This window comes from Penaeus monodon, chromosome 5 (assembly GCF_015228065.2).
Source record: "Penaeus monodon isolate SGIC_2016 chromosome 5, NSTDA_Pmon_1, whole genome shotgun sequence".
Lineage (NCBI taxonomy): Eukaryota > Metazoa > Arthropoda > Malacostraca > Decapoda > Penaeidae > Penaeus > Penaeus monodon.
The window spans coordinates 17800046-17808721 of NC_051390.1; the positions used below are offsets into that span (position 1 = coordinate 17800046).

At 37.0% G+C, this 8676-nt stretch overlaps 1 protein-coding gene and 1 pseudogene across 1 annotated transcript; both read right to left on the minus strand.

Moving 5' to 3' along the window:
- Positions 1 to 3763: 3763 nt before the first annotated feature.
- The window catches only part of LOC119573030, an 11806-nt pseudogene continuing 6893 nt past the window's right edge, over positions 3764 to 8676 (minus strand).
- On the minus strand, positions 5414 to 8081 carry LOC119573032. The gene is made up of 2 exons (XM_037920015.1): positions 7957 to 8081; positions 5414 to 6745 (listed from the first exon to the last, which is right to left on the minus strand). The coding sequence occupies exon 2, from the start codon at positions 6742 to 6744 to the stop codon at positions 5584 to 5586; it is 1161 nt and encodes a 386-aa protein (XP_037775943.1). The 5' UTR covers position 6745; positions 7957 to 8081; the 3' UTR covers positions 5414 to 5583.

The following is an 8676-nucleotide window of genomic DNA, read 5'->3' on the forward strand; positions in this document are numbered from 1 at the left end:
TTCCCAAAATAGCTTTTCCACGGCACTTCAAAATATAGATACAGCTACATGGATTTTATAATACTTTATCATTGAATCGAATATCTGGAAGTAAATGTGTATCGTTCCTTGCGAGAGAACTGTAGGCCTCCAGCATTTCGGTAAATTAGATGACCAATCACAGGCGACTTTCTTCGTTACGCCCGCCCACTCCAAGTGCTGCTGAGGATAACTGCATCTGGAAGGAGGGGAATGTAAGAAGTGTCCGGCGAATCGATTTTCATTACTGGTCAGAAACGCTGATGGAAATAGATATCAACGACAATTACGAACAGAAATGAATGTATTTTGATAACAGAGTGATATTGCGGGTGTTCTAATGATTTTTTATGTAATTTATAAGGAATCCTTATTAACCCCTTTCAAACAGTAACAATCGGAAATTCACCCCCCCCCCAAAAAAAAAAAAAAAGAAAAAGAAAAGAAAAAGAAAGAAAGAAAGAAGGCTTTAAAGTAATCTCAGAATGGATAATATGTACGTATGTTAACACTGAGATGCATTCATGTGTACATATATAAAAATCATGGCATATGTGTGTATATATATATAAATAAAGAAAATATATGTATATATATGTATATATGAATATAGACGTATATATGTTTCTATACACATTTATGAATATATATATACAAACATATATATGTGCGTGTGCTTGTGTTTGTGGGTATGTGGGTGTATGTATGCAACTATACATATATAAATATATACATACACCATATACGTATCTATGTGTGTGAATATATATATATATATATATATATATATATATATATATATATATATATATATATATATATATATTGTGTGTGTGTGTGTGAATATGAATATGAATATATAAATATATATGTATAAAGATATATATGTATATATATATATATATATATATATATATATATATATATATATATTTATATATTTGTATATATAAATAAATATAATACATAATACATATATATATATATATATATATATATATATATATATATATATATATATATACATATACATACATATATATATATTTTATATATATATATATATATATATATATATATATATATATATATATATAAGTGTGTGTGAGTGTGTATACACGCACACAGAAACATACACACTAACATATATGTATATATATGTAAATATATAATGGATATATATACACCTGTTTATGTATACATGTACATGCACACACACACACACACACATATATATATATATATATATATATATATATATATATGTGTTTTGTTTTGTGGTTGTGTGTGTGTGTGTGTGTGCCATATCTGTGTTTTGTCCTTTATCATAAATTTTATTTTTGCTTTTAGTAATGATGTATAAGATAAAAGTTTACTTCTAATGAGTTTACTTCTATGAGCATTGTTAATTGGTTTGAAACATTTTTCCTAATAAATTGGGATACTATAGAGTGAAAAGATAGTGTTTTAAATTCTACACACAGGCGTTATAATATCGTGTTATATCATTGATGGGTATGCAACAGTAACTGTATATTTTAAAAACTCTTTTAGTGATACAGATGTTATTCGTGTGTGTGTATATACTTTATACATACATATATATATACAAGGATATATATATATATATATATATATATATATATATATATATATATATATATATATATGCATACACACACACAGACATACCCATATATATATATTTACATATTCATATATATATATACACATATGTACACAAAAAGAGAGGTAGATAGGGACACAGAGATATAGATGGATAGAAAGACATATATAACACACACACACACATACACACACACACACAACACAACATGTACATTTATATACAAATAATTACACACACACGTTCACACATATTCACAACACACACACACATATATGTCTGTGTGTGTGTATACATATTTATGTATATGTACATATTTATATATATAATATATATATATATATATATATATATATATATATATATATATGTGTGTGTGTGTGTGTGTGTGTGTGTGTGTGTGCATATGTGCGCGCGCGCGTTTGTGTGCGTGTGTGTGTACACACACATAGATATATAAATATATATATAAATATAAATGTATATGTATGCTTATGTATATATGTATATGTATATATATATATATATATATATATATATATATGTATATATATATATGCACACACACGGACATACACACATATATGTGTGTGTGTGTGTTGGTATGGGTGCGCGCGTTTGTGTGTGTGGTGTACATAATAATTTGTATATATATGTACACACACACACACACACACACACACTCACAAGCACGCACGCACACACACACACATATATGTACAGATATACATACGTACAGCATATATATGTATATAAGCATATCTTCATATATGTATATACATACATACATGCATACATACATACATATATGTGTGTGTGGTCATGTGTATAGACACACAAATATGCATATATGTACATATATATGTATATACATATACATATATAGTTTATATATGTAAGTGTGTGTATACATAAATACTCAAGCCCACATATTTATTGAATACACACACACACACAGACATATATATACACTCGACAACAATAACTGTCAGATGACTGTTTGTTTAAGAAGCGCTTCCTGCTTTTTTTGTCTGTTAGGGAGATAAGGAAGTTTTTATGTCGGGTCATTGTAAAAAGACACAGGCCTGCAACTAATTTTAAATATGAATGCAGTTTTTACACTTTGCTGAATAATTGTATGTCCATGTGTTATAAAAATAAATATTCTTTGGCGATGAAAATATCAATGAGCATACCAAGATAAGGTTCGATGATAATTGTTATATGATACGATTGCGGGTAGATTTTCCATGATGAATCAAAAAGCACACGCACAAGCACACAGACCTACACACAAACACACACACACACACACTAACGTGCATACGCGCTCACAGAAATACAAAGATACATATATACATATATACATATATGTGCATATGTGTGGCTCACAGATGTAAACAAACTGGCAACTAGATTAAAAAAAAAAATTAGGTACAAGAAAGACTTTTGCGGTTTTATACTGTCTACACATCGGAATGTCTCTTCAAATTATTACATGATAGAAATAGATTTACTTTGCATTACTATAGTGTTTGGCAATACTATAGCAGCTAAAACAAGAATTATCGTATGACTGGAAATTACCACATCCAGTCAAAACGCCAGGGGTACACAGAAAAACAAAAACAAAAATACAAAACAAACACGGAAAAAAACCATGAAAACAGTGCTAGTATGACACCTCCGTTTCGAAGCACATCTTATGCTGTATTTCTCAACAGTGTGGCGAGACACTGAAAATGTTTCCTTGACTACTGCGACACACCGACTCTAATTCCATATCTTAATACGAAAGTACAGTAAGGTCTGGGTATATGGTTACTATATTTACTTGCAAATGTGCAAATTATTGTAAACTGTATGATTAAGATACTGAGCAGATTATGGGAAACGCAGCAGCCTGCCTGGACTGGCAAGATGCTGTTTATTATTTAGAACGTTTGAGAGCGCGCTCTCACTTATAATTATTGTCATCTTTGCTACTGTATAACAATGCGATCAAACATCGGGCTTGGATATAGCATGTCTGATTTAATGCTTCGTTGCCTTCAATAACAATTCATTTTTGTGAATCCTAAAAGGGTCAAAGAAAGTTAGGGCATTATCGATATACACTTTATTACATTATTAAGATAGTGGTAGGAAATCTTAAAACATTTTATGCATGGCTTCTGTGAAATGATCTTTTTAATATGATGCAAATTTATTCCCATTTCTCTTAAGAAAGGCCATCTTCACCGACGAATATTTGCTGTAAAAGATCCTCTAGCTGGCGAAGGGGTTGAAGGCACGAGCAGGCGCTGGGTAGCTGTAGCCGCAGTCTCCTTTGACGGTGGCAGTGGCCGTCACGGTGTTATACTGTTCCCTGTATACGGTAGAAGTCACGTAATTGGTGTTGTAGACGACTCTGGTGTTGTACTGAGTGCGAGTTAGACCGGGTAGTTGTTGTGTCCTGACAGAGGTTTGAGTGACTGTGACGTAGCGTGTCTGAGCGGGAAGGTTGATGTATGAAGACGCTGTCCTCTGAGAGTAGATGGTTGTAGGAACCACTCGAGTAGAGAACTGTGTCCTCACGACCTGCTGAGGAACGGTGACGATCCTTGTGTTGTATTGAGGCACCTGCTGTGTACGAACGACGGTGGAGACTCGCTGTTCTATTTGTGTACGTGTTACGTATTGAGTCTGCGTGTTAGTGCGAACTACCTGCGAGACGATAGTGGTGGTGACAGGAACCAACTGTGTAGAGGTGATGATCGAGTCTGACCAGGTTGTGTGATGGTTTGGGTGACGACGTTGGTCCTGACAATCTGGGTAGTCCTGACCACGTTCTGTGCAGGTATGACTACAGTAGAATAACGAGTGCTATACTGAGTAGTGGGTACAATACGAGTTTGATCTGGTAACTGCTGTGTCCTTATAACCGTCTGTGTTCTATAGACGGTGCTGACCACTTGCTGAGGAACCACCTGTGTTGAGACGACATTTCTAACGACAGTGGTAGGTATCTGTTGGACACGAGTCTCATACCGTGTCTGGTATTGCACTTGGGTCCTGATACTCTGCTGGGTAAAGAGTTACATAGTTGACCTGAGGAGGGAGAGTGATGAGCTGTGTGCGTAGGTTTTCCTGAGTGCGAGTGACAGTGAGTGTTTGGTAGCGCACTGAAGGAACCTGCTGAGTGCGGACGATCTGTGAGTATAAGGTGGTGAAGACCTGCTGTGTGCGGACGGATGTTTGTGTGATGTACTGGACATTTGTCTTATAGACAGTTGATGGGACGACTACGGTAGAATATTGTAGCTGCGTACGGTAAACGACAGATGGCTTGCATTGGGCTTCTTCCTTTGGCGGCAAATAAGAGGACTCGAGGTTAATGCGAGCTCCGAAGATCTGACGGCGAGGCCTCTCGACAGACGCTCCGAAGGCGCAGCCGACCAGCAGGGAGAGCAGCAGCGTCCTCATCCTAAAGAATACATTGTTAGTATTACACCAGTTAAGTTAACTGGAAGTTGATAAAATTAAAGTTGATGTATAAACTGACATGTGATGAATCTAGAAATGTGGATATGAAATGAGTTATATTCAATGAGAAGTAATGCCTCCAATATATAACAGAATTTACTTTCATAGAACAATAAGAAGTAAAGTTGCATAAAAATACAGAATTAATATCATGTGAATTAATAACAAGTTGAAGATACTTACTATGGATTGTCTGTAATACATAAAGAATATTTCATATGAAGGAGTAATAAAAAAGTGTTGTATAGGGATACTGGTGTGTATTTCACATTTACTTCCATCAGAGTTCACTGGGAAGCGAAATATAAACAGATTTGTTGAAAAAGTTTCGGTCATTTTTCCAACTTAATTCCTCGTGGGTAAAATTAATATAAATCATGATTTAAACGTTTTGGCACGGAGTAGTTGTTTCTCTAAAAATTGAAGGGTACGGCCGGTGCATCGTAATTATAACCACAAGAGGAAGTGACTGTCTGAGTGATAGTAACTTGGCGAGGTTGGTTGACTGTGCGGTACACGAGCTCTTGTCTTTGTTGGGTCTGCACCACCTCGCGGTTAACGACGCGGTCTTGACCGGGTACTTGGAGCACAGAGGTTCTGACTTCCTGACGGGTTTGTACAACGGGGACCGGTGTGACGTATTGGGTCCTGACAACTGTCTGCACCTGTGTGAATGGCTGAACCCTTGTCTCGAAGAGAGTAGTGTAGATGGTGGTGGGAACCAGCTGTGTACGCACCACTTCTTGGGACACTACCTGTGTGAGGATACGTGTCTGGGTAGCAACACTGGTTCTCGTCACCACCTGTTGACGAGTAGCAACGACATTTTGGTAACGAGTGTTCACAGATGTGAAAGGAATAACCTGTTGACGCTGAGCAACAGTAGTTGAAAGAACGTCCTGTCCACGGACGACAGATGTCCTTAGTAGCTGTTGGACACGTGTGGATGTTACAAAACGGGTGATAGCTGGCTGTTGACTCCTGACAATGGAGGTCTGAACAACAGTCTGAACACGAGTTTGTACAACGTCACGGCCTGGGACAGTGACGACACGGGTAGCTTGACGCTCCTGTGTCTGGTAATTAGTAAGAGTCTGGATAACAGTTCTGATCTGAGTGCTGGTTACCTGGACAGGAACAACCTGAGTCTGCACCTGTGTACGTGTGACGTAGTTGACTTGTGGCACCACACGGGTTGAAGTGACGAAACGAGTTTGTACAATAGGTGGGCTTGGAACGGTCTGTGTGATAAACCTATCAATAGTACGAATAGTTGTTTGTCGAATAACGCTGGTCTGATACTGGACCTGCGTCTGAACTCGAGTCTGGAAAAGTGTGGTTGGTACCACCTGTTGCCTGACAATGGTCGTGGTTGTGTACTGAGTGTTGAGTTGATTGACGGTCTGGAGGCGAACTGAGGTCTGAAGCTGAGTGTTGTAGACGACGGAAGTGACAGGAGCAAGGTTGCATTTTGCAGGAGGAAGGTATTGGTTGTCGGGTTCCGGGTAATTGTATCCCTGGGGTTCGGCCGAGGCCAGAGCCAGCAGCAGTAACGTCGCCGTGAAGCGCCACATCCTGCAAAGAGAAATTCCACAGATTAGAGCAGCGGTGATTGGAAGACCCGCGTCTCGATCACTCATTTGGGAATAAAGTCCAATCACACGCCCTTCTATCTGTGTAACTTCTCCATGCGATGTGGGCTGACCCGAGAGGACTTTGTCGCCCAAATGAGCAGCGATACTTAATTGGTGTACAGAAAGAATAGATACAGGACAGTGAATCCGAGTGAGTGATGGAGAAAAGATGGCTTCCCACTCTAAAATATTCAGCTCATACTTTTCGCGAATATATAAACGTGATATATATTGAAATTATATTACGCTAAACGCTTATCATCTCTGAGTTTATGAGAGTTTGAATTCTATAGATTTCTCATGCGTTCTTGAATAAAAAGTAATAATGGTGAACAAGAGCTATGGTATTTAAGTGTTCCCACTCTTAAACTATTCAGTCAAATTTTGCAAATAAACGTGAAAATGATATCATTATACGAACTGCATTTTCAGTTCATGGTAGATTTAATTTTGTTGGCGAATTCTAAGATTTTAAAAGTAAGTAATGGCTAAGAAACAGAGGAGCTCATAGTTATTTAAGTATATCGAAAACTTACAGGCACAATGCATAGATTCTGAATTAGTGACTGGCACAGCGAAAAGTTGATTGCACACTTATATGAATCAAGCATGTTATGCAAATAACACGCTAAAAGATTTCACTTATAATACCTCATTTTAGCATATGGTAATATTAATTGTGAGGAAATATTGCAAACATCTCTAACATCTCACAACACAGGTACTTAGGTTTCTGTTCCTTTCGCACTCGCAAGAGCTTCACACTTTAAAAAATTGAGATGCGACTTCCACGTTCATTAATCAAGGTTGGCTGACGCTGATGCTGACTTTAGTAAAGGCTCACATGTTATATAAGTGTAATTGAAGTTTCCAATGCGTATGAAGCGAAAATATTACGTTCATAAAACGCATTGAAAGCGATGGTTAGGGAAAGAACCCGAGTCTTATTTCATAGGGTTTAAATAGTATTCACATCGTAGTTTTTCATGTCAAGAAAAAAAAAAAAAAATAGAAGCATTATAGATAATACTAAGAGAGAAATGCCAATGATTCTCACAACTTACTCCTTACACAGCACACTTCACGTATTAACTGAATTAAGATTCACTTCCTAAGCATCATTTCTACTTCACGAAGGACCACGCTGCTTACCTTTCACGTATTCAGAAGAGAGTAAGGGAGAAGTGATTTGAGGGTCGAGTTCAGCGACTCTGTCGGTCTTTTGGAAGTACGGGCCTATTTATACTGAGGCATGGACAGTTTCGTTCCCATTTCAGTTATATTTCTAAACTGTACGTTCAAGGACGTCGGTAATGCCGGGACGAGGTGGGCAGTGCCCAAACTATCCTAGACTTGTTATTTTTTTCTTACTTCCACTCTTAGACAGATTGCTTTTACGCATGCTTTTCCCACGGCACTTCAAAATATAGATACAGCTACATGGATTTTATAATACTTTATCAATTGAATCGAATATCTGGAAGTAAATGTGTATCGTTTCTTGCGAGAGAACTGTAGGCCTCCAGCTTTTCGGAAAATTAGATGACCAATCACAGGCAACTTTCTTCGTTACGCCCGCCCACTCCAGGTGCTGTTGAGGATAACTGCATCCGGAAGGAAGGGAATGTAAGAAGTGTCCGGCGAATCGATTTTCATTACTGGTCAGAAACGCTGATGGAAATAGATATCAACGACAATTACGAACAGAAATGAATGTATTTTGATAACAGAGTGATATTGCGGGTGTTCTAATTATTTTTTATGTAATTTATAAGGAATCCTTATTAACCCCTTTCAAACAGTAACCAGTAAAAAATCGAAATTCAACCCCCCCCCCAAAAAAAAAAAAAAGAAAAGAAAGAAGAAAGAAAA

Bases quoted from the DNA above. Each gene is read 5' to 3' on its own strand.
- LOC119573032 (XM_037920015.1), bottom strand. From the start codon at position 6,744: ATGTGGCGCTTCACGGCGACGTTACTGCTGCTGGCTCTGGCCTCGGCC.